At 48.3% G+C, this 23,990-nt stretch overlaps 1 protein-coding gene across 10 annotated transcripts in view; it reads right to left on the bottom strand.

The window, feature by feature from the left end:
* SVIL (supervillin) overlaps nt 1–23,990 on the bottom strand; it is a 243,371-nt gene that overhangs the window by 18,744 nt on the left and 200,637 nt on the right. For all 10 annotated transcript variants that reach the window (XM_060097838.1, XM_060097837.1, XM_060097833.1 and 7 more), the window contains 12 exons: nt 19,962–20,109; nt 16,872–16,961; nt 16,697–16,783; nt 14,693–14,870; nt 11,886–12,058; nt 10,225–10,380; nt 8,405–8,541; nt 7,101–7,248; nt 6,830–6,975; nt 5,145–5,320; nt 2,523–2,667; nt 1,915–2,191 (listed from right to left, as the gene is read on the bottom strand). In XM_060097838.1, the coding sequence (XP_059953821.1) occupies nt 1,915–2,191; nt 2,523–2,667; nt 5,145–5,320; nt 6,830–6,975; nt 7,101–7,248; nt 8,405–8,541; nt 10,225–10,380; nt 11,886–12,058; nt 14,693–14,870; nt 16,697–16,783; nt 16,872–16,961; nt 19,962–20,109 (1,861 nt within the window). The remainder of the gene's footprint in view (nt 1–1,914; nt 2,192–2,522; nt 2,668–5,144; nt 5,321–6,829; nt 6,976–7,100; nt 7,249–8,404; nt 8,542–10,224; nt 10,381–11,885; nt 12,059–14,692; nt 14,871–16,696; nt 16,784–16,871; nt 16,962–19,961; nt 20,110–23,990) is intronic.

The raw sequence follows: 23,990 nt of genomic DNA on the forward strand, positions 1-23,990 counted from the left end.
GAAAAGACAGCTATGGACTGGGAGGAAATATTTGCAAATGATGTGACTGATGAGGGGTTAATTTCCAAAATATACAAAGAGCTCATACAACTCAACAACAAAATAAGCAACCCAATTGAAAAATGGGCAGAAGACCTAGACATTTCCCCAAAGAAGACATACAGATGGTCAACAGGCACATGAAAAGATGCTCAACATGGCTAATTATCAGAGAAATGCAAATCAAAATTACAATGAGGTACCAGCTCACACAGGTCAGAATGGCCATCATTAAAACCTCTACAAATAACAGATGCTGGAGAGGGTGTGGAGCAAAGGGAACCCTCCTGCACTGCTGGTGGGAATGTAAGTTGGTGCAGCCACTATGGAGAACAGGATGGAGGTTCCTTAAAAACCTAAAAATAGAACTACCATATGATCCAGCAATCCCACTACTGGGAATATACCTGGACAAACTATAATTCAAAAAGATACCTGCACCCCTATGTTCATAGCAGCACTATTCACAACAGTCAAGACATGGAAACAACCTAAATGTCCATTGATACATCAATGGATCAAGAAGATGTGGTGTGTATGTATGTATGTGTGTGTGTGTATATATATATATATATACACACACACACATACATACACACATATACATACACATACACACAATGGAGTATTACTCAACCATAAAAAAGAACAAAATCATGCCATTTGCAGCAACATGGATGGACCTAGAGATTATCGTACTAACTGAAGTCAGACAAAGACAAATACCATATGACATCACTTAGAGGTAGAATCTAAAATATGACACAAATGAACATATCTGTGAAATGGAAACAGACTCACAGACACAGACTTGTGGTTGCCAAGGGGTGGGGGGGAGGGAGGGACTGGGAGTTTGGGATGAGCAGATGCAAACTAGTATCTATAGGATGGATAAACAACAAGGTCCTACTGTACAGCACAGGGAACTATATTCAATATCCAGTGATAAAGCATATATATATATATATATATATATATATATATAACTGAGTCATGTTGCTGTACAGCAGAAATTAACACAACATTGTAAATCAACTAGATTTCAATACGATACATTTAAAAAAGTGTCTTACCCACAGAGATACATTAGGAAAGAAACCAAATGGCTCTAAGCCTGCAGGTGTTTGATAAGCTAACAGTGGCCTCCGCCCTGTGCCCGGCGGGGCAGCCACACCCGGACGGCAATGGGGCTGGAGAGAGGTGAACAAACTCCCTTGGCAAGTGAATCTCGGAGCCACCGAGTTGTGTCATGAACTGTCTCCTAAACGCGCAGGGCTGAGGGACGCTGTGGACAGCCTGATTCGTGCTCTCTTCTCGGCAAGAAAAAGGGATTATTCCCCCCAGATCTGCCGCTCTCCGCCCTCACTGCCTCTAGCGCAGAGCACAGCACTCGTGGGAACCAGGAGTAGCTCTGACCGTGTGTTTATTCGGCCAGATCCACAGAGCACAGTCAGCGCTCTCGACATCGGCGGAAATACGTCTTCTGTGCATGGATTTACTGTGACGTCATGGCACCCTTTTGTTTCAGCTCTGACGCATCGGCTCTGTGTTACTTAATAGCTTTCGTTTCGGCAGCATCCAGCCACATGGTGACCATCATGGGGGACAGATCATCACTTCCCTAGGAAGCCTCTGGGGACGGGGCAGGGGAGGGCTGAGGGCGGCAGAGAAACCTTACCGTGCCCTTCAGCTTTCTAGAGGGAGACGTCACAGCTGTCGGCCACGGCGGGGTGCTAGGAATCTATCCACGAGGTTTACGGAGAGGCTCTCAAGGGGAATGCCTCGACTGGTCCTCCGCCCAAGGCTGGGGCAGACACGGCCCGCGCTCCGGGTCCAGCAGCCACGGTCCCCGCGGCGGGGCTCGAGCTCACTCACCTGCCGTGCTCACGATGAACTTCCACTTGACCACGTAGGCATCGCCCTCGTGGAACTGCCCGATGCTCTGCTTGGGGAGCCTGCTGTAGTCGAATTCCAGGATGTGCCAGACGTCCACCGACACGCTGGCGATCTCCAGCTGCCTGCGGTCGTCCCCTTGCACCAGGCCGTAGCCCCGGCCCACGTTGACCCCGTCTAGCACGGTGCCGGCTGTCGTCTGGGGCACCGGCACCATCCGCGTCACGTCGTAGGGCTTGACCTCCGCCCGCGGGTCGTCCTAGGAGAGAACGCAGAGATGCCCGGCGGCACCTGTCACACTCCGCACTGCTGCACTGGCGGCGGGGCGGCCTCAAGTACAGCGCTCAGGCTGTTTCAGGGCACTTAAGGAAAGGCTGCGTTTGGGGGGCAGACAGCCACGACTGTGAACGGGACGCCGATCAACCTGGAGCCACAAACACAGCTGCTTTCATTGACCTCCTGAAGTCAGAACATAACTGGAGACCGGTTTGCTGTCCTAGTAAAACCCCAGGAAGGCTTTTAGCGTTCAGGCCCCTTCTGCAGGGACCCAAACCAAGCCCTGAGGTTTGGGGCTTGATCGTCCCACATACCTTGTGCTGGGCAGGTTCGCTGGCGTTCTTCTCGTTAGGTCTCTTCAGTTCCGTCCAATCGAGAAACTTCTCTTTGAACAAAATCGTCTCGTTGTGTTCTGTAAGTCTCCCAAATATCGCCCAGTCAGGCCGCCCCTGTCCTTTTCTGTAGGGGGGGTCGGGGAGGGAGAGATGGGAAAAGAACCAAGATCAAACAAGTCATGCTGAGCCCAAGAAGTCCAAAACCAGAACATGTGGCGAGTGAGAGGAACTCAGAATACGTAAGCAGTAGACACAAGGAACGGTTCATTTTCACTTATGTGACCCAATCAATGACGTTTTGCTGTTTTAGCCCCAAGCCTTGCAAGGCTTTCTGTCCTTGGAGCTGATGTGCCTGAATGTGATGTGACCCACGTCAGGACCGGATCTGCCTTGCACTCCAGCAAATTCTCGGGGTCCCCTGGGGGGCAGCACGCCAGGCTGGGAGCTCAGCAAGGCAGGAGTCACGCGTGTCTTCCTCGCCCTCCGTTACGCCGGCCGTGCTCGCCGCGGGGGCTCGCCACGTTTCCGTCAGGTTAGTGAACGGGTGGGGGAATTTATGCTCACCCTGAATCCTCTCTTTAAGTCATGTTACAATGGAGCTCTCCAGCCTCCAGGGACAGGAAATTCTCCTCTGTTCCCGAAGCGAACATACTCTCATAAATCAGAAAGTGAATTTGTGCATATTGATCTCTAGGCCACTGGATGGGACAGCGGGCAGGCAGAGCACGCAGACGGGGAAGGGGGCAGCACAGCCCGGTCGGGAGGTCCGTACTGCTTCGGGATCCCGGACTCTGACGCTGAGCTTGGAACACAGCTGACTTAGCAATGGGAAGCGCCGGGGCAGAGGGGGTGAGCCCTGAGGATGAGGTGCGGGTGGTTCCCATCCTTCCAGACCAGCCCTGGCTTGTGGACTGGGACCGTCAGACCGAGGGGCAGTGCTTCCTGGGCCCTGCGGTGGCCCCCGACGTGCTTCGTCATGTCCTGTTTGGTCCAGACCACAGTTTCGGGCATCACGGCTAAGGCACATCAAGGGGGGCTGCCCGTTTCAAAGGGGACTGAAAGGATAAGGCACTGTGTGCAAATACTTCCACTACCAACGCTGCCGGGACTTAGGAACCAAATATCAGCAACTGTGGAAAATTCAGGGCTACACTGAAGGCTGTGGTCCTTATCAGAAAATAGCTGAGTGACCGTCTTTTATATAAATTCCACTCTGCAGACTTGGTAGGGTGCCTATAGAAAGACACTTGGTCTCAGCTTAGAAATCCATCTTGGATGTGTGAGGTCAGGGAGCACAGAGGGCAGGTCTGCAGCACGGGGGTGTGAAGCTGGGTGCTCCCTCCCTGTCCTGACCTGCAGGTCTGAGCTGGGCTCAGTCATGACTCCTCGGTGGAGAAGGGCTGGGCGCTCTACCTGGACTGAACCTTAAAATCCCTGGGGGAGCTTTTAAGATGTACTGACACGTAAACCCCACCCCACCCAAACGGCCAGGACCGGCACCTGCATTTCTGTTTAAAGCTTCTCCTGTGCTTGTGACCTGGGAGATGCAGAGAGCCAGTGGGTTAGGTGCCCACTCATCTACCTTCAGATCTTAGATGATGTCACGACTAAATATAAATCATCCATTGTCCATCCCACAGATTTTATGCCTCAGTATGTTTTTTTCTTTTTACTATACCAACTAAAACATTCTTCTTAGTCTTAGCTTTAGGCCTTAAAAAACTAGTTGTTTCAGTACTAATTTTATGTTAAATGTGCACTTGCTTGAAAAGGATTTGAAAACTTTTCACCTACAATGACATCATTTTGAATTGTTTCTATAATGACAATGAATAATAAAATCAATAATTGTATTTTAAAACAGGAAACTAGGTAGGAAAGTTGAAATCTGTATGTTCAATTGAAAACATTAAAAAGCAGTTTTAATGTGCCATTTGGTGGCACATCCATTTCTAACCCATTATGTGGCATGCATAATTTAAAAGCACTTCTCTTTTTTCCTGGTAGTTAAGAAATAAAAAACAGTGATCCTTTGCATGTAAGAATTCTTGTTTTCATGACCATATTTCTGAGAGTTTTGTGCATCTTCGGCTGATTTGCTAAAATGACTTTTAAAAGTCCAGTAGAGTGTAGGAAATGTTATAATTACAATCATTATTTCAATACCACATCCTCCCTCCCCACAAAAGGCATCATCTACTGCCAGATAAATGGAATTCAGGGGCTAGGCTGGGAAGGTGTGAAATCAGAAAGAGATGCATTGCTTTTGCACCTTCAGATCCATGGCTGAATTCCAGGACCTTGCAAGCTTTTCAGATCAGCAAGTCATTTGTTTAAACAACAAATTATATGTCACAACAGCACCTGAATACTGCAGGTGGCATCGATTTGTTTACTTCAAGAAATGAAATATAACAGGAGCATCTTCCAGATGACTACACCATCTGTATTTCTGTATTTCTTAGGGAAAAGCTAAAGCACTGTTCTCGTTGTGAATACTCGTGGTACTGCACTGCAATCATTTATGAAAACTAAAACCCCTGAAGGGTGATGGCTAAACACTGCGGTGGGAGCCTTGGCTGCCCAGGGCCCCAGCGGTACCTGGGAATGAGTGGATTGCACTCTCCAGGGTCCAGGGGGTTGATGTCACAATTCTCATAGTCAAAGGTTCCGTTCCATAAGTGCTTTGCCAGCTGAAAGGCTACTTTCCGTTGTGCTAACGTGACTTCTTTCCCGTGCCACACGTAAACTTCGCTCCCAAAATCAAACACCAGTACCTGGGGAAATGGCACAGAAGAACGTGTTAACTTCAAGGGCACGTTCTAGTTGAACCAGGGTCTTAGTGACCGTGAGTCCAACAGGCGATGATTCAAATGCTAATGGAGCATTCAGTACAAGCACAGAAAGACTTGGCCGGATGGTACTGCACAGCCGAGCCAGCCTCTGCCCTGTGGGGATGATTTCTGTCTTGTGGTCCTAAATGCCCAAGTTAACGCCCCTCCTCCAAACACTTCTGATTCCTAACAGCTATTCAAGCAGGTCTTCCTCCCCGCCCCCTCCCTTCCTTCCTCCTTTCCTCCTCTGTCATTCACTCACTCAGCTCATAAGGGCCGCTTCACGTGGCACAGAGGACCCTCAAGGGCAAAGACCATACTGTACTTATCAATGTATCTACAGTCGGGCTCACTAAGTGTTTGGTGAATGAATACATGAACTCAGGGCTCCTATTTACATGCCTGTTGGTTGGTTCTATGCTTTCTTCCTAGAATAATTTCTTCCTTCATTTCCAGCAATCCCAATTGTACTTAACTGCAAATTAGCCTCAATTTCCCCTTCTCTTTAAAATCATTCCTGATTAGTTCTTTTTCTGTGACATGTTTTCTCTGTTTAAATTTGTCACACAATCAGTCTAGCTTTGGATTACATCCTTTCTCATTGTCTTCTACCCAACGAAATTTGAAGTCCTTCTGTGTCTTCCCCTTTTTTTCTCAACACTCAGAATACTTAGTGGTGGGCCTTCCCTGGCGGTCCAGTAGTTGGACTGCAGCTTCCACTGCCAGGGGCTCGGGTTCGATCCCTGGTCGGGGAACGAAGATCCCCGCGAGCTGAGCGGTGCAGCCAAAAAAAACAAAAAAACAAAAAAAAAAACGTGGTGCTGGAAATATATGTAATTGTGTAAAAATAAATATGTGCTGGTGTGAGAGGAAAAATCAGCACACTACTTGGCAAACCCATACACTACAGATACACCTATTTTTCCTGAAACTGAAGGATTGAAAAATATTTAATGTTTATACAAAAATCAAGAGATGGGGCTAAGTCATATTTCCATCTGGCCTAAAACAGAAAAGCCTTCAATGACCCATGCCTCCTCGGAATTCTGTATCAGCATCTAAGGTAGCAGTAACGGTTTGAAATCACAAATCGGTAGCCTTTAAAAAGATGTTTCTGCATGTACACACTACTATATTTAAAACAGACAATCAACAAGGATCTACTGTAGAGTCCAGGGAACTCTGCTCAATAGTCTGTAATAACCTAAACGGGAGAAGAATTTGAAAAAGGATACATGTATATGTATAACTGAATCACTTTGCTCTACACCGGGAACTAAAAAAACACTGTAAATCAACTTTCTCCAATATAAGATAAAAGTTAAAAAAAAAAAAAAGTCTGGTCTGCAGCAAGCACTGACCCTGGCTAGCGCCTGTCGCACTTACTACCTGTTTTAGCGGGCAGCCTGGGGCCAAGGGCTTTCCTGCTGGAGGGCGGACCACTCACTGTACCTCTCTTGACTGCAGAAGGGAGCACTTTGGAATCTTTCCCCAGTAGTCATCATCAGGAACGAGTTTGTCATCCATTAGTCGGTAAATGCAGTTGGTTTCTATTATGGCTGTTTCATAGAGCTCATCTTCCTTTGGGTCTCCAGCAGCTTTGGGGTAAGAACAGGAAGAGGACATTATGTTTCCCACTGGAGGGGGGCTGGTTTGGAAGAAGGAAGCAGGCGAGGAGAAAAGGTAGGCAAGGCTCATTCTCTGAGATGCAGTCAACGCTTACACTGGTAACTGGTTTGGCCACCCAGAAGCTTCCAGAAGTCTTTGGCTGCATGAGTGTGTGTGTTAATTCCTTCTTCGATAGTTTGGATATAAGTAGCTCTACAACCAAGTTCCCTCTTGGTCTGAATTAAACTTGCGAGTTCTGAGGCCTAAAAAGAGAGAGGAACACAGTTACCTGGGCAGACAAGCCCACGGTCAGATGGAGGGGCAACGCTGAAATCAGAGCAGAGAGACAGCGTGTCTGAAAGGAAAACCTTGTGACCACAGGGTCCGGGGGCACTGGTGGTTGGGGACTGTCTAAAAGTCAAGAAAATATAACGAAAGGACTGGGGGTATCCATTCTTTACAGCAACACCTGTCCATCTTCAAATTCAAAAGATCATTTGTGAAGCTTTTTAAAAATACCCATCCCACTACTCAGCCATATAAAAGAAGAAAATAATGCCACTTGCAGCAACATGGATGCAACTAGAGATGATCATACTAAGTGAAGTAAGTCAGAAAGGGAAAACGAATACCATATGATATCACTTATACATGGAATCTAAAATATGGCACAAATGAACCTCTCTACAAAACAGAAATTAACTCACAGACATAGAGCACAGACTTGTGGTTGCCAAAGGCGAGGGCGGGTGGGGGAGGGATGGAGTGGGAGTGTGGGATGAGCAGATGCAAACTAGTATCTATAGGACGGATCACCAACAAGGTCCTACTGTAGAGAACAGGGAACTATATTCACTATCCTGTGATAAACCATCATGGAACAGAATATGAAAAGAATATATATATATATATATATATATATGTATAACAGAATCACCTTGCTGTACAGCAGATATTAACATTGTAAATCAACTCCACTTCAATTAGAAAGGAAGGAAGAAAGGAAAGGAAGGAAGGAAGGAAAAATACCCCAAAATAAAAATACCCACCCCCTGGTCTTTTCCCACTAAAGTCTCATTCAATAGACTCATTCAACAGATCCATAGCAGAACTTCCTAGACACCTAGGATAAACAACTTGGAAGTGATGGGCCAGTTCTTTTTCTCCACAGAAGGAAGGATGAACCAGAACTTTCAACCTGGAGGCACAGGTCAGATTCCTTTTAAAACATCCCCCTTAAGCACTTACCAGGAGCTGGTTTCAGAGACCTTCTGGACAATAAACGCGCCTGTCCCCTCTCGCTTGAATGCAACATTGGACGTTTGAGAAGCTTTCCAGGGATCTGGCCACTGGAAGAACATTCTCCCTGTGTCTACAGGGGATGCAAAACGAGACCACTTCCGTTCCTCAGATACCGACCTTCGCCTTCTCTATGACGTTGGCGAACTCTCCGACCCACAGGAAGCAGTGGTGTGGGGAGAGCAGGAGGAAGCAGTCCCCGCTGTTGAGGGAAGAAGCGCGAGGTTCCACCAGCCGCGTCTGCACGTGTCTTCTTCCTGAGCACGAGGCGGAGGGTCACCGTCTCCCCAGAGAGGAGCGCTGTCCTGCAGTCCCGGCAGGACCGCCCGGGAAGCACCCCGCGTCCGGAGCATCCCTGCCCCCGACTTCCCATCCCCAACAGCCTCATCTGCTCACGTGGGTTCCCATGACCCAAGGGCACTTAGAGTCATAGCCTTGTCGATGACCTTCCCTGGTGGCAGGTGCCCAGAGGTCACCATGTTTCCCAGGACCATTAGCAGTGTCCCTTGACAGCATGTGAATGGATTAAGGTTCCCTCCCCCAGGGACACCAGCGAACACCTCCTTTCCCCTCCCCGACTCTTCTCCTGGTCTCTCTCCACTCAGCCCACCTCCTACACTTAACAGCCTCTGCGGGCCGGGCAAGGCGAGGGCCTTCAGAGAGCCTTTTCATCCCTGGGAGTTCTTCTCTAAACCAAAAACTTGAGTCTGGAGAGGAATCAGCTCAGAGGGAAGCACTGCCTTGTGCGGCTTCCAACTCCTCCTAAATGGTTTAGACCTTTCCACAATCACACTGATGGTGCAGTCTCTGCGTCACAACGTAGGAACAGAGGCGGGTGGTTTGCACTTGTCAAGGGTCTTTTAAATACGCTAGAAAGGACAGTGGCCATGCAGACACACCCTGCAAACCCCCAGCGAAGCAGAGGACAGGTCATGCTTTTCTTGAGCGTTAATTTACAGCAGTGCCGCCCGAGGCAGCGAAGTCTCTGGGGCAGAGCCAGAGCCACCCTGGTTGTGGGTTAGGGCTCCTTGCTACAGGGAGAGAGGGAGGGAAGGAAGGAAGGGAAAGAGAGGGGGAGAGAGAGAGGGAGGGAGGGTGGGAGAGAAGAGAAAGAGGGAGGGAGGGAAGGAAGAAAGGAAAAGAGAGAGGAAGAGAGGGAGGGAGGGAGGGAGGGAAGAGAGAAAGAAGGAAGGAAAGGAAGGAAGGAAGACGGAGGAAGAAAGGAAAAGAGGTAGAGAAAGGGAGGGAGAGAAGAGAAGGAGAGAGGGAGGGAGGGTGGGAGAGATGGAGGGAGGGAGAGGGAGGGAGGGAGAGAGGAAGAGGGAGGGAAGGAGGAGAGACGGAGGGAAGAAAGGAAAAGAGAGGAAGAGAGGGAGGGAAGAGAGAAGGAAGGAAAGGAAGGAAGACGGACAGAGGAAGAAAGGAAAAGAGGTAGAGAAAGAGAAGGAGGGAGAGAAGAGAGAAAGAGGGAGGGGGAGGGAGAGTGCTGGAGCCGCCGAGACCCCCTGCCCCATGCTCCCTTGCCCCCTTCCTCAAGGACACCCCTCTCTCCGTCTCACTGGCGGGGAGGACAGATGGAGAGAACACTCTGATGGCTGAGGGGGGTCTGGTGACCGCAGGCCATGTGTGGCCGGGGTCACGGGAAGGGGAGCAGCAGCAAACGCTGAGATCCTAGGATCAGACAGACCAGGGTTCAAAGCCAGCTCTGCTGCTCAGCAGCTGCTGGGGCCTCGGGCGCATCAGTAAGCGCTACCACGCGGGCGTAATGTTTCCCACCTGGTGGGATTTTGTGAGGCTGATGTGAGACGAGGTGGCACCCAGTGGGCTCTCCAAAAGCATGCGTTCCCTTCTCCCTTCGGGCAAGTAGGGGGAAGTCAGGCCTCCTGAGGTTACCAGACTAAAATCCCTGGTCGTGTGTCATTCTCTGCCGCTCTGAATACCTTTAATCTGTAACAGCATCAGCTTTTTGTAGGGCACCGCGCTGTTGTTGGAATTCTGTTCCGTCAGGTTGACGCTCCGCAGGCTGACGTTGCTGAAGTTTTCTTTGCTGGCTAATCCCGCCAGGGTGACTTCTGAGAAGTTGGAGTTGGCGGACACTGGGAGGGTCAAAGGAGGAAACACAGTGCAGGGGGAGCAAGTCATTCAGGAGAAATGACAGTGTTTACACTCAGCAATCGCATAAGTGACTCACTCCTGATGGGGAAAACACACTCCAGTCTGATTAACTATGCAGTGAAGCCTTGTGTTAGGAGTTAAACATAGGATTGAAAGTGTAAATGCTTGCTGAAAAGTGTCACCCTGGCCATGCAGAGAGACAAGAATTGAATGGCACTGTGGACCAGCCACATCAGTATAAAATCAGGAGCTGGACTCATGTGCTGCAATTCCACTAAAGCTGTTATAATTCCTAACAGTGTTAGATGTTGAAAACGCATTCCTAAGGGAGACTGTTAGACATCTTCCATCCAAAGTCTTTATATGCAGAAAAGCAGGCACCTCGTAAGGCATGGTTCTCATCTTTCTCTGGAGGCTAAGTGAACAACTACATGATCTCTTGAGATCGCTTGCTCTCAGATTTAAGATTGTAACAAAAGGCTGGATTTTCAGTGTGGACCAACAAATGTATATGTGTCCCCCAAAAGTGGAGGTACAGTTAAAGTACATAAAACTTGTGCCAATAAACCTTTATTTCTCTAGCTCATTCTTTAAAAAACTATGCATATGCTAGAGAGAAACTCAGAAAATTATTTTGCTGGGATGAGGTTCTAACACTGAAGACGTATAACACTACCTGACAACTCGTACGGCACAGAGATTTTGTAATATCTTAATTAGTAAACCAGTTATTACGGAAAGACTCAACCACTTCATCCAAAGGCTATTTCTAAAAAAAAAAACTTTAGTAAGTAGGTTTATGAGTGCTATAGGAAAATAAAAATTACAGCAAGAATCTTCAGAATAACAGGACTATGCACGCCAGTAGCTCCACTGGGAAAACCACTCTTTGAGAACTGGGGAGCCCCACATGACCGGGCAGATAAAAGCCGACGGCTTAGCTTGAAGTGGGATGAAAACCTCGGGCCTGCTCCCACGCTCCATTCACCGCCCCATCCCAACTCTCCCGACTCCCCGCCGCCCACATCCCAGCTCCAAGGAGCCCGAGGGTCCTGCCCAAAACAATGTGAAAAGCACCGGTTTCTGCATTAATTAATAATGTAAAAATCTCGGATTAGGCAAAACAGAAATTTGGGACACTTGCCCATGAGAGATCGAATCATTTGCTCTAGAATAAGATCAAGTGAAGAATCGCTGTGTTTGGAAATGGGTTGACTTGCAAAGCCCAGCGACCTCCCTTTCCTCCAGCCTCTTGAAAGAAAACAACAAAACAGGATGATTTGATGTAAGTGAATAGATGGGCCACACTGCAAGCCTTTCAGTTCCAAGCAGAGTTCCTGCAGGTGTGCACGTGTGTGTGCAGACTTGCTCCTTGCACGAGTGTCTCGGAGCACTGTCACTGGCCTTTGCAAGGCAGGAAAAGGAGAGGACAGTCACCTGCTCACTGGTCCCCAAGCGCACAGCTGGGGAGGGTCCTGATACTCACTCTTTTCTACTTTCATACGCTTTGATTCCACGAAGGCCACGTTCAGTCTCTGCTCCGTGTACCCCTGGAGGAGATCCTCCCTTGCTGCCAGCATCTTCAGGGGGTTTTTGGAAGCCTGAACGCGGCGCTTGGGCCTCACCGCACGCTTGTGCTCAGCCACAGAGGACGTCAACCTAAGAGGCAGAACAGAGCTGCAGTGTCACCCACGCCTGGTGGCTCGCGTGGGTCTGAGCTGAAGCAGCGGGCGCCGTGAGTTTAGTTCTTGACTTCATTATAATCGTGTTACAGTTCCTCCCCTCCCATCACCCCTCCACTGAGGATCTCGGAGGTGGGAGACTGAAGCCCATTTAGTTCCGGATGCCAGCCCACGCCTGGAGCCCCGCTCTCACCACGCCCCGTGGTCTCCAGCTGGAGGAGCGGCCAGTGCCTCTGGGGCAGCCCATCCCCCTCCTGGACAGCCCTGAAGGGTGCGGTCCTTCCCTCTCATCGTGCCCATAACACGCTGATCGCTACTTCTCCTGCCGGAATAGGACCACTTCTCCTTCGGGCTCCAGCAAGCCCTCCGCGGACGGACAGCCAGCCACTGCTTCTTGATTTAACCCTCTCTCCACCAGACTCAGCTTTCTCTCCATGCAAGTTTTCCAGTTCCCTCCCCAAGTTCCCCATCACGAGCCTCCTCTCGACCCACTGCCCCCCCTCTGGAAAATAAGCACTATTTTGAAAAATATATTAAAATAAGAGAGGCCCACAAAACCAACTGTGACCCCCCCCCACACACACACACTCAGCTCTCTGGGGTAGAAGACCAGACACGGGGAGAGGGGTGGACCCAGTCACGTGGTTTCCCAGCAGACTCGGCTGCTTTTAATGTCTTAAGTGCATGGATCTCTGTACCTGGAGGTCCTCTTCCATACATAACATTGTCGCATGTGTGTGTGTGCGTGTGTGTGTGTGTGTGTGTAAACATACATATCAATGTTTAAATTTCATGTAACCATGTAAACAATGACATTTGGGTGAGGAGAAGATTGAGCAGTGGTTCACTACCAATGTATGCAAATACCCCAAATATTACTTAGAGGTGGGGAATGGCAAATTGTTCATTTTCTTAAGGTAGCAAATTGAACAAAACTGAACACGTTGAAAAATGCAAAACAGGTATCAGGAGCAGCTTAAGGAAACATTTATGATAACCACGCAGACTTCCGGAAGAGACAGGCACTCTGAAAACTTTGTGGGCAACAGATAAACGTGGTGGACGGCTGTGGGGTTATTAGCTCACCCAGCACATTCTCCCTGCTTCTCGTAAGAGCTCCTTGGCTTTCCTTTGGGGGAACCATCTCCCTCCATGCCCTGTCCCCTACCCTGGCTCCCGAGGGGGCTCCAAAGACCACCCACTGCTGGCCAATCGGCATCTTCCATCCCCTTGGCCACAATGATGGCTGTAGGGCTGGATGCAAACCCAAGAAAATCAAGCCTGGAACGTCTTCTGGGAAGGCTGGGCAGGTCAGCTGCCTGTGCTGGCGGTGGCCAACGAGATGGGATATAAATCCGGAGTGAGGGGTGACCATCTACCACGTGGTGACAGCCTGACTGAGAGGAAAGCCAGCCTAAAGGAACCAGGTGCGAGAGACCTCATTCTGAGCCCCCGGAACCTGAGTTCATGCCTGCGCTTTTCAAGGAGGGAACCTGTAAATCCCTCCAGGCCTCTCTTCTGCTGAAGCCAGTTGGACTTGCCTTTCTTTGTGGCAATCACAACCAAGGGAATCCTAACACCATGAACACTTTTCTTTGGTGATTTTGTCACGTTCCTGTATGAAGAGGGACCCTGGGACATCACTGAGAAAACCCTCAGATCTATTGATCTTATCAATGATTGCAAATTAAGTAACACGTTTCATTGATTTTCTAGTTAGCTGTATTCATTAGAGCCCAGGTGATCCAAACAGTTTTCAAAGTTGAGTAAGAATTTGACATGTCAAATGAAGAAAGGCATAGAAATTTCTGCTAACCAGTGTTCATAAAGTCTGCAAAACAATATTCGAGTGACGTGAAAAACACAGTCACTTTATTTTTATGGACCAGGCATGTGGTGTGGATGCAAGGCTTTCTGCCAGAGGGGACGTCTGTCCTGGGTACGCAAGCTCTATCTAGCCCAGTGTCTGGTTCTAGAGAATAGTGATTTTGAGACGGGCTGGGACCTGGGACCTGAGACCCTTTGCTGCAGGGCTTGCACCTGGACACACGTCTCCTCAAGCAACAAAATACAAAAAACCATTAGGGACTAAAATTAACTGTGCATGTGCAATTGGGCCAAATTATGGACAAAGGATACAAAAAGACCAAAAAACCCAACTGCCATTTCTGAAGAGCAGGGAGCAAAAACAGGGTGTGAGGAGCCAAAGCAGGGCACTGTGCATGCCCCCTGCACACACCACCACCAAAGGGGGTGGGCAGACCTCCTAAGCCACGCCTCCAGCCCCTGGACCCGCCCCTGCCCTCTCCTCATATAAGGAAGCAGCTCACCCCCCTCAGGGAGCGAGCAAGGGAACCTGTTATTTGTTCTTTCTCCCCCCTGCTGTGGCAGGGGTCCCAATAAAGCCTTGCCTGAGTTTCCTGTCTGGCCTCTTATCAATTTCTATTGATTGGGGGAGGCCAAGAACCCTGGTTGGTGTCAGTCTGGCTGTAATGAAGTTCTATCGCAGAAGGAGGTAACAGTGAGAGAAGATTCTCGAGGACGTGCTGTGTGGAGACCAGTGAAGGAATCTGTTCTCCAGGGGTGACAGATGGGAAAGGAGATAACTCACTTGGGGGCATACGGATCGAAAATGACGTCAAAGTCCTCGTCCAGCTCCACGGGGCTTCTCGGCAGAGCGGAATCCATGCTGCGGTAGAACCTGGCAAAGGTCTCCTCATCGTCCGGCTTCATCACCTCCTTCACGGACTTCCCGGTGACGGTGAGGACCGTTTCCTGCATCCCACCAACTACGGACAAACAAGCAAATCAATGACCTGAGGTTTGTGTACAAACGTGACTCCAACTCCGCTTCACTGAGTCTTAAACATGATTTTCTTCCCGCTAAGGTCCAGGGGTGGAGCAGACAGGACAGGGAGGTCCAGGGTTCTGTAGATGCTTCCTGGGGATCAGCTGGCTTCTCGGGAGAGGACGTCCCGTCCGCACAGAGCTTGCACTGGGAGCGCTGGGAGCGCTGGAGGCTCAAGCTCACCGGGAGTTTCTGAACCTGCCGTTTGCGCTTGTGGAGGCAACGCTGGCTCCGCCCCGTTCTAGCTCCGGGTGTGGCGAGAACTCGTCCCGCACGGGGTCACGCAGTAGGTAGTTGGGGCTTTGCAGGGGCGTCTGCGTGGCCCGTGTTGCCCCTCACATGACCCTGCTGCTAGAGCCCAAAAGCAACTCTTACCAATATGCTAAGGCATGGGCACGACTGGGTTCCAAAAAGAGGAGGGGAGCTGGATGAGCTTGCCGACCCCTGGGCTGGATCACCATTACATACAGGTGATAAACTCTGACTCGTTTGCACTCTTTGCCTTGCCAGCTTTGTTATTACATTATACGTTTGTATTTCTGGTTTCAGGTGGTTTTGTCTGTATTATGTTCAACCTATAGGGGTCACTGTCAATAGCAGGGAATCCAGGGCTTACTGTTTGATAAATTGCAAGTACTGGACATTTTTTATTAAGAGATGAGCCTATTTCTGCATGTTATTCTTTTATTATCTATACTTCATGGACTTTGGTATTGAAATCTTTATTTATTCACTAGAATTTCTTTTAGAAGTCATTTGTGATTATAAGAGCAGCTGCTACCTTATTGGAAATTGACATATACAACTGAAAGTTCATCAGGCCCAAGTTCACGTTGATTTCGTGTAATAATCTGCTTTCAGGGTTAAAGGCAAAATTACCGAGTCTACAATCCTGATTGGATGACATCCCAAGGGTTTATTTACTTCTTTTTCATAAATTTATTGATTTATTGATTTTATTTTTGGCTGCGTTGGGTCTTCGTTGCTGCGCGCGGGCTTTCTCTAGCTGCAGAGAGCGGGGGCTACTCTTTGTTGCTGTGCACGGGCTTCTTATTGCGGTGGCTCTAGGCGCACAGGCTTCAGTAGTTGTGGCGCACGGGCTTAGTTGCTCCGCAGCATGTGGGATCTTCCCGGACCAGGGCTCAAACCCGTGTCCCCTGCATCGGCAGGCAGATTCTTAACCACTGCGCCAACAGGGAAGTCCATCCCAAGGGTTTAGGTCCAGGAACAAATGTGTTATTGGGGGCTCCCTACTGAGTTCATTATTTACCAAGTGAATCAGAGTTTGGTAATCTAATCAATGTTGACCAATAACTTCATTTCTTAAAACATAACAACAGGGCCTCCCTGGTGGCGCAGTGGTTAAGAGTCCGCCTGCCGATGCAGGGGATACGGGTTCGTGCCCCGGTCTGGGAGGATCCCATATGCCGCGGAGCGGCTGGGCCCGTGAGCCATGGCCGCTGGGCCTGCGCATCCGGAGCCTGTGCTCCGCAACGGGAGAGGCCACAACAGTGAGAGGCCCGCATACCGCAAAAAGAAAAAAAAAAAAACTCAAAACATAACAACAAAGATAACGCTTACAGTACGAACTGGTGAAGTCATAATAGAAGACAATTTAGCTGAGGAGAAAAAGCAATCCCAGTTGGGATTTAGAGATGCTGGGAGCAGGTCAGGTGTTTCTAGGCTTCCCGAGCTACCCACTGAAACCTGCGTCACACTGGCTACAAGCACACGAACCCAAGCTTCCCTCTGGCTCCTGGGGTGTACCTTTGTTATTCAGCCTTCTTAGAAAGGTTTCCAGCCTGTCCAACTTGAGGTCTGATTCTAACTGCATGTCTGGTCTGGCTTCGATATCTGGGCAAGTAGAAAACACAGGTGAGAGAAGCACGGAGGGCTCTTCTGATCACAGACCTCTTGGCACATTGGGTGCCTGGTGACTCACCTTCCAGGGGTCTGGAAACTGGCGTGGTGCCCCTCGTTTTACTGCAGATAGGGGACGCTACTGGGGTGATGGCAGTGGGGGACGCCAGACCTGCAGAACAGACAAAGGAGCTATTGAGCATCTCAGGAAACTTCCGGAAGTTCCCAGGACCCTGAGGGATGGCCCTGAGTCCCAACGGAGATCTAACCATTTACAGAATTTACACACACGCATGGGACACACACATGTGCCTGGGACCGTGCCCACACGTGTAGGACACCTGCCAATGGAGACAGGGTTTTATTGTTTCTAAGGCCTGCGGCGGCTGTCAGGCTGCCATTCCATAGTGAGCCACGAAGACACGAAGGCAATCAGAATGTCCTCGAACAGATGAAACGGTGACGTCTGGAGGCTTTGGGGGCAGTGGAGGTAGCTGAAGAGAAAGTATACAGTCGTCCTTTGGTATATCCACAAGGGATTGGTTCCAGGACCCCCTGTGGGTACCAAAATCCACAGATGCTCAAGTCCCTTATACAAAATGGCACATTTGCATACAACCTACGTACATCCTCCCGGAGACTCTAGATCATCTCTGGATGCCCCATTATACCTAAGACAATGTAAATGCTATGTAAAGAGCTGCAGTGGCAAATTCCAGTTTTGCTTTTGGGAATTCTCTGGAATTAAAATTTTTTTTGATCACAGTTGGTTGAATTCGTGGCTGCGGAATGCGAGGATGCGGAGGGCCGGTTGTTTCTGCACCATCTCTGCAGAGGACGGGGAGACCGGGCTTGTCACGCTGGCCGGGAAGTGCCCCGGAGTGTCCCTCCCAGCTGAGGGGACATGGGGACAGTCTGGCCTTTGGGGACGTCACTCAGAGTGTGGTCCTGTTAGGCAATAATGCAGAGGGTGCTAAGCTTTGTACGAAAGACACAAGAGGAACCATTTGTACTGATCTGCGACTGTTGGAGGATTGTACCCATGTCAGGTGTGGCTGGGACACCGGCCCCTTGTGCTGTCGCGGCGCGCCCTGCTGCCTGCTCAGGCTGCAGCGCTGAGCTCCCAGAGGTGGACCAGCTCCTTCCTGGAGAGATTTAGGGTTCGTCCATAGTGGGGGAGGGCACACAGATTTAAATTTCACGATGTTAAAACAAAACAAAGCATTCCCCACACCTCTTTTCAGTGAATTCTGCAGGCAATAACCAGTCACCTACTCTCTTCAGGAACATTTCACATCTCTCTTATTCAAAGGTGCACTGTGAGTACCTTACTTCCAGGAGAATTCTAGAATACCACAGAAATCTGTGGCGGACTCCCTGTTACGTAGCATCTAGGAATAAGAAGAAGGGAGACAGTCCTAACGAGCCTGGGGAGAAGAGAGTGTTCTGGGGCGAGAGAGTGAGAATCGGGGGACGGCATGCCTCTTGGCAACTCGCAGGAACACAGGAACCCGAGGAGGTGGGGAATCTTGGTGGCTGCAGCGTGAGGACTCCTTCATTCTTTGGCGAATGTAAGACATTGGATGCCCTATCTGCAAATCCGAAAGAGCGGTGACTGAGTGAAACACATCACTGTGTAGGTGGTAACAAATATTAGAAAAACAGGGTGCAGTTTTTCCATGAGATTGAAAGTACAAGAAAATTATTTCCTGGGCAAAGTCATATCGCACCCGTTACATAAAGATCCCTGATTTATTCAGAAACACGTGGAAGTGAACTAACTCATCCACGAAGGGAGAGGAACATCTCTGACTTTACTCTCCAAACCTGCCTAAGAGCAAAGCTACTTCCTCTGACATTCCTGTGGACAAGGGCAGTGGTATCTGGTAGTAAGGGCCCGACTTCAAATAAATTACCATCTTCTCAGATGGAAGAGGAAAGAGGAAACCAAAGTGAAAAGTCATCAGGAGAAAAGCCTGGGCTAGACGCGGGCAGGTCTGAGCTCCGGTTCAAGTTCTCAGCTCGAGTTCTTAACCAGTGTGGGCCTTAATCTGCTTTTGTTAACACAGGGATGGGGGTCACGTAAAGTATACGGAACGTATTCAAATGCCACCTCATTCTGAGAGCAAATTATCTTCTGTTATCCTTGACAATTCCAAGAAAAGTGAAGAATAAATTTGTTACAAAGGATTTTTCCACCAAGATTTGGGTTCATCTCAGTTCAGGGCTTTTCCCTCCCTCCTTCCCTTCCTTTCTCCCTCCCTCCCTGCCTCCCTCCTTTCCTTCTGCAAATATTTATCACGAGCCTACAATGAGCTAGGCCCTGTCTTTGAGTGAGGATCCTGAAAGGTTCTGAGGAAAGTGAACTGCAAACCTAGAAAGCAGACACCAATGTAAGTTAACTCTACCTGAATGTGAAAACCTTTATCACTAAGTTAAGAAATCTGCTTAAACCACAGTTTAGAAAATGAAGGTACGTGCATGTAGGTGAACAAGGACCCTAGATTTTAACGGTTTCCTACAGGATGTGGAGCCCCTCAGCTCTCTGGTGACTTCTAACCACGTGATTCATCACTTTCATAAACCTTTGGATTCCCTGCTGCAAATGAGTTCCAAGAGCGCAGCTGCAGGGAAACTGCCCATCTGTAGGGAAATCTCACTTCCCTGTGGAAATGGATCCATGCTTTGGACAGCTATTAAAACATCGCTGGAAATGGGGCTTCCGAAGCCAGGGAACTCTGGTTTGATGGAAAGAGACCTGGGAATTACCCTAAAAGGGCGAAGACACAAACTCCTCCTCCATTGAGAAAGGCTCATTTGGGTGAACTGACTGCCAGATGGCAAGAAAATGGAAATAATTTCAAAGCAAGGACAGGAAAGGACTAAGATCTGTTAGCAGATTTGCAAAATCGCTTTTGAAACCTGGGCTCCATCTGCAAATGGCTGTTTTGAAATGTGACTAATTGCATTATGTGTCTGATGTCAAAGATGACGGTGTCGTAGGAAAAGGCTTTCGGTAGGAATATCTCACAAAACCTACCCAGAAAACGTGTGCACAATTTCAGTGAGAGTGAAAGCCAGAGCAGACTGCGGCCCCATTGTTTACACTGAGCCCTCCCCGGCCACGCCCCCTCCGTGGGCGGGGCGACGGAGCGCGCACACGCATCCTGACCTCGCTTCACCATCCTGCCGGCCACGGTAAACTGCGTGGAGTCGTTGGCTGCCCCTCGGCCCCTGGTCTTCCAGGCGTCCTCTCTCACGGTGATGAGATGCTTCCTCTCTTCAATCGTCATCTGGCTCTCTCGACTTTCTGTGACCCGCTGTTTACGGAGTGTACCCAGAAGAAAACAGGAGAGCAAATCAGAGACAGAAGCGTTAGCGCGCAGCCCCCCGTGAGCTGAAAAGCAGGCAGAGAGCAGCCGTGCATCGTCCCCACACGTCCACAGCTGTTCTCGCTGAAACAGGCTCGGCTTCCCTATTTCCAGCTTGGGTTAGAGATCACCGCCACCAACGCGGGAACTGTAGGTTAGAACTTAGTTTTTCACTTATTTGTTTGCAACACTGGAATATCAAAATGATACTTTGTAAAAAGAAACAAAAATAGACTGTCTTCCTGCCATGAATTTTACGGGGTTTTAAAGTTGCTCTGTTTTACTTATCTAGTTAAACTCAGTTGACTAGGACTCTTTATCCATTACACTCACAAAGCGCACAGTGCATCTAGAAAATCTTACCCTCTTAAGTTCACGAGGAACATGGTCAATCATAAAGGAAGGAAAGCTGATTAGGGAAGGATGTGCGATCAGAAGGCTTTCTGGAACTCGCGTGCTTTTTCCTAGAGCAACTATGTTACATGGGCAGTTAGGCAACCAGGTCAAGCCCATAAAAGTGACTTTTAAGTCACAGAATATCTGACACTGGGGCTGAGTTGTGCTATAGAGATAACCTACATACATAATAACAGTTCTACCTAAAAAAGGCATTCAAATGCTTCTAATTGGGGTTCTGGAGATAGGTGCCTCTTCAATTTCTAAGCCATTGGTGACACTCATTTGGCCTAAAAGGCAGAAGCTGGAGGTGGGGGGTGACTTGAGGGAGACCAGGAAAGGAGGGGGATGGGCAGGAAGGAGGCCGAGGACGGGGCTCAAGGCGCTGAGGACCAGTGCAGAGGAAGGGTCACGGCCGGGAGAGTGGATGACCATGACCACAGCAGGCTGACACCGGGGTGGGACGTGCTGGAATGCTGGCCAGAGAAAGTCTCCTTTCTCTCCTCCTTCACCTGTCCCTCCTTTCACTACAAAATCCCCCTGGGTATGGGGGTGGGGCGCACAGGGGGAGAAGCAGTGGCGAGGGCAGGAGCCCTGGAAGCTAGTGCCGAGGAAAGAAAAGCATCGTCCCCAGAACAGAAAGAACTTCTATCTCCAGGCCCTTCCTACTCATGAGTGGTGAGATGACCCTAATTCCAGGTAATTCTCTGAATCACAGGCCCTTATAAACTATGCGGTGGACTTGCTAGTAAAACCTCATCAAAATTCAAAAAAGAGGGTAAGTTTTCTTGGAAGATGAAGTTTCAGGAGTGAATTTTAATCAATAGGACACTAGCCTTAAAATATTTTAAAAAACATATAAAGTGCCAAGAAAGTTTTCTTCTCTGAAGATCCAGACATCACCAGTGCTATGGTGAACTCAGCAAAATCCCCAGAGTCCTGGCGCACGGGAAGTGTGGTTAATGACTCAGAAAAATGGTATCCCCAGGTCAACAATTCCACTTCCCAAGGCACTTGGATTCTCCTGCAGCTCCAGGGAGAACGTGATGGACGTAAGCCCTGGGATGATACAGGTGTCCCCGGATTCAAGGTGTCCGGTTGTTTGCCAGATCTACGTTAAGGAGCACGCTTTTCACCCACCTCTAAACGATGTTATTAAACATAAATTTTTTTGCTTCTCTAGAAGTTTCACCTTAACTTTGCCACTTAGTAGGGTTGGTCTAGAGGCCCCTGATTCCCCTTATCTGACTTTAAATGGTTCTATAATGCAGTAAGATATATATAATTTGTATATATTTATCTTATATATATGTACATATATCTTATATATATATCATATGCATGTGTTATATGTATAAATATACAGTTTATTTATTCCCTTTAGAAATTAACAGAATGTATCACAAGTTGCTATTAAATTTTAGAACTCAAAATATGAAAACAGGCAAGATAGACATCTTTGTCCATGTACTATTTTTTTTTAGCTTAAAACTTCACGATTGTCTTGTCTTGCTTTTCCCTTTGAAGGTTTTCTTTCCTCATTTAGAGAAGGTCATAATACATAGTATAGTAAGCACTGTGTCATTGTTCAGGTTTTCCTAGGTTTAGCTGATGATATATAGGATTGACTGGGAGAGTAAGGGAGTTGGGGCATAATATGAATAGAAGCCCTACCCAATCTATCTTTTACTCTTTCAAATATAGATCTCATGAATGTGATGCAGAAAGATGAGGAGAGGGAGGGAGGGAATGAGAGAGAGAGAAGAAGAAAAGAAGAAGGAGAGGAAGGAGAAGGGGAAGGGGAGGGGGAGGAGGAGGAGGAGGGGAGGAGAAGGTAGTGAAACAGTTGGGAAGAAAGGAGGGTCTTAGGGATGGACAGAGACTCAGTAGGACACAGCTAGAAAGTGTGCAAAGGGTTAAGCTGCAAGAATGTTTTCAGGTTACCATACTGCTACTGATGGGTTTGCCTTTGTACACCTGAGAAATCACAGTGCAAATATCGCTAAGTGTTTCAGACACAGGAGGTGATACATGAGAGAGAACTAACATGTGTGACTAGGATTAGTGCAGATCTCAGGGTAAAATTCTTCTACAAGTGGAGAGCTTCATAGATAGAAAATACTGTGATCTGACTTTTAAGTTTTTATCTTATTCACCTCTAGTGAAACTACATCACAGGAAGAAATCACAGAATCATGTGTTAAGAGGAATAAGGTACAGTGACAAACCATCACTTCTCAGTTTTCAAAAATGCTATCACCATTTCGGATCCTGTGCACTGTTAAGGAAATTTAGCTCTGCATCTCTTTAAGTGATTTCCATCCATCATCAGTGCCCAGAGCCTCACGTGGCCTGAACAAAACATGGAAAAAGATCTCAACTAGGTTTGGACCTCAAAGTGACTATAATCTGACCTTGTCACCCTTTCCCAGCAACTAAGATGAAAGGAAGGGAACAAGGAAAATCTTATTCTGATACAGCCCTGAGGCATGTGAGGAAGAAGAAAACGTGGGTTGAAGCCTGACAAGAGACAAATAGTCCATTTAGACAGAGCTTGTATACTGTTTCAATGCTCTGTTTCCCTCTGTGAGCCCCTGCATTGTTGAATATTTATACCAGGACTGCTGGAGGAAAGGATCTCCAGGAACACTGAGGAGCTAGTGCCCCATCACTGGTATGTAAAACATTCATCTGGGAAAATTGTCCAGAAGTAAAAATACCGGATTTTTTTTTTTTTTTGCGGTACGCGGGCCTCTTACTGTTGTGGCCTCTCCCGTTGCAGAGCACAGGATCCGGACGCGCAGGCTTAGCGGCCATGGCTCAGGGGCCCAGCCGCTCCGCGGCATGTGGGATCTTCCCGGACTGGGGCGCGAACCCATGTCCCCTGCATCGGCAGGCGGACTCTCAACCACTGCGCCACCAGGGAAGCCCAATACAGGATTTTTAGGTCATTTTAATTTTGAAGTGATAAGACAGAGATTGCTTCTGGTAAATGTTATTTTTTTTAAACTTAAAAATATATGGAGAGATAGTCCATGTTCATGGATGGGGAGATGCCATCCTGTCAAGATGTCAGTTCTTTCCAACTTGATTTATAGATTTGGTGCGATTCTAATCAAAATCCCAGCAAGTTATTTTGTGGATATCGATGAACAGACAAGTGTATATGGAGGAGCAAAAGACCCAGATTAGCCAACACGATATTGAAGGGGAAGAAAAAAGCCAGAAGACTGACACTCCCCAACTTCAAGACTTACTGTAAAGTTACTGCAAAAGTACCACTACTACCAAGACAGTGTGGTACTAGTGAAAAAACACACAAATAGATCAATAGAACAGAGTAGAGAGCCCAGAAATATACCCACACAAATATGCTCAACTAATCTTTGAAAGAAGCAAAGGTAATACACTGGAGAAAAGACAGTCTTTTCATA

The sequence above is a fragment of the Mesoplodon densirostris genome, chromosome 4 (genome assembly GCF_025265405.1).
Source record: "Mesoplodon densirostris isolate mMesDen1 chromosome 4, mMesDen1 primary haplotype, whole genome shotgun sequence".
NCBI classification, from domain to species: Eukaryota; Metazoa; Chordata; class Mammalia; order Artiodactyla; family Ziphiidae; genus Mesoplodon; species Mesoplodon densirostris.